The 2,021-nt window shown below is 34.9% G+C and overlaps 1 protein-coding gene across 1 annotated transcript in view; it reads right to left on the bottom strand.

Annotated features, from left to right (window-relative positions):
• Positions 1-2,021, bottom strand: part of LOC107566511 (MAM domain-containing glycosylphosphatidylinositol anchor protein 1-like) — a 159,516-nt gene that overhangs the window by 13,538 nt on the left and 143,957 nt on the right. Inside the window, exon 14 of the mRNA XM_016251960.1 lies at positions 1,131-1,261. Within this exon, the coding sequence (XP_016107446.1) occupies positions 1,131-1,261 (131 nt within the window). The remainder of the gene's footprint in view (positions 1-1,130; positions 1,262-2,021) is intronic.

The raw sequence follows: 2,021 nt of genomic DNA, 5'->3' as shown, positions 1-2,021 counted from the left end.
CCTCCCCAAACCCCCCCCCCCCCCCCCCCCACCACAGACACTCTAACCACACACACACACACACACACACACGTACAGGCATAGCACACCTGCCAACTAGGACTGCATAAAATAGCTCAAATAAATCTATAAATATCAATGCAATTACTCCAATTTGATTAAAAATAAAACAATTTCAAGTGCCACTGTGTTAGATTCAGAATGTTCAAACTATAAAATAAAGTATAAATCTGATTAAAATATTCCATATTGTTTTTCACTTAACAAACAAAAGGTCCATTAGGTAGCATTACTAAATACAGTACATTCATATTTACTAACAATGAGCAATAAACTGTTCCAGTATTTATTAATCTTTGTTCATGTGTAGTTAATAAAATAGAGCTGTCCATATTAGCTCAGGTCCATTAAATTATTATAATAATATTTTTTTATTATAATAATGTATGATTAAATGTTAAAATTAACATTAAATAAGATTAACAAATGCTTTAGAAGTATGTTTTGTTAATGTAGTCAACTAATGTTACCAAACAGAACTTTATAACAGAAAGTGTTATCAGAATAATATATATCTTCATTTATATATGAAAAATGTGACATTGAAACTACACAAAATGATCAATGAATCAGAGGTTTGATGTGTTGAAGTTTGAAGTGACTCACAGAACTGAATCAAATGAATCAGCTCTGAAGGTTTGCACTGAACAAATCACTGAATCAGTTTTAAATCAATTCATTGAAATGGACAGTTTGAACTGATTCAATGAACTGAATCAAACGTAAAAAACTCTTTACCAGCTCCATTTTTTCTACTCAAGAGATGTTATTAAAATGTTTTCCTTAACGCTTTCATACTTGCCAATCACAGGTCAGGAAACATTGCAAAACTAGTCTAATGATACAATGTTAGGAAACCTGATATCCAAATAACAATAATGCTTATTTTATATCTCGCTAGCAAAAGCATCACGCACATATCAGAAATACTTGATATATCCCCCAGCCCTGCAGCCTGTCCAAACATGTGCTACAGAAAATATACTCACATGCACAACACACAAACGCACAGATCAGAAGAAAACACATTTGCATACAATGTATTTGCATACAAACTTTCATGCACACACCTGGAAGGGTCCGCTCGGATAGATCTCAGCATCTGCCTTCCTCCATTGGGGCCCCTGGTGTCCGGAGAGAGTCCAGACGGCAGAATCCACAGTGGCGATGCTCTTCACCCTCATCAGAACATTGAGAGTACCTGCAGACACACAGAAAACAGGTCAGAGAAACAGTGACACTTTCACCTTGGCTGTAGACTATTGACTATCACTTTGCAGTCTAGTCTGGCCATAAAAATGCAAATATAAGCATAATATAACTTTTTGATGACAAATGAGAGATGCACAACATTTCTGAAATCAAACAATGGCTCAATCTACACACGTACACAAAAATCACAACTGCACAGAAAACAGTAGATCAGTTATTTGAGAATTTTCACAATCCCAATCAATCAGACTGGACCTTGTGATTCAGATATGCAATTTTTATATGCAATAGATACAATTATTTCTTATAAACAAAAAAATCTGTGCCAACAATTGCATGTTCTTTTACCACCTCAGAAAAAAATGTGTGGGATTCAAGCAATTACTGGATATCAAGGTCCATCAGGATCAATGAATTAGGGCAAATTGAGGATTTGACACAAATTATGACAGATCATTGCTTCTGCTCTAATAAGACCCCTTTGACCCACCGCTGGTGTGAGTAGATCAGCATTTCTCTGAGGGATTGCACAAAGCTCGACTTTACTACTGTGACAAATATAAAGTCAAATACATAACCATTGATCTAACGCAACCAAGTATCACCACTGCAGAACACTGGAAAACTGATTTTTCGAAGTTGTAAAAGTGAGAGAATGTGAAAAGTAAAAGTTGAAAGTTTTGTTTTTTGTAGAATGCACTGGCATGATTTGAAATATGAAATTAAATCAAGCAAAGCACTGTAAAAAT

Source organism: Sinocyclocheilus grahami, unplaced genomic scaffold (genome assembly GCF_001515645.1).
Source record: "Sinocyclocheilus grahami isolate Dianchi unplaced genomic scaffold, SAMN03320097.WGS_v1.1 scaffold1079.1, whole genome shotgun sequence".
NCBI lineage: Eukaryota > Metazoa > Chordata > Actinopteri > Cypriniformes > Cyprinidae > Sinocyclocheilus > Sinocyclocheilus grahami.
The sequence above is the reverse complement of the archived record's forward strand: the minus strand, read 5'-3'. Positions and strand labels throughout refer to the sequence as shown.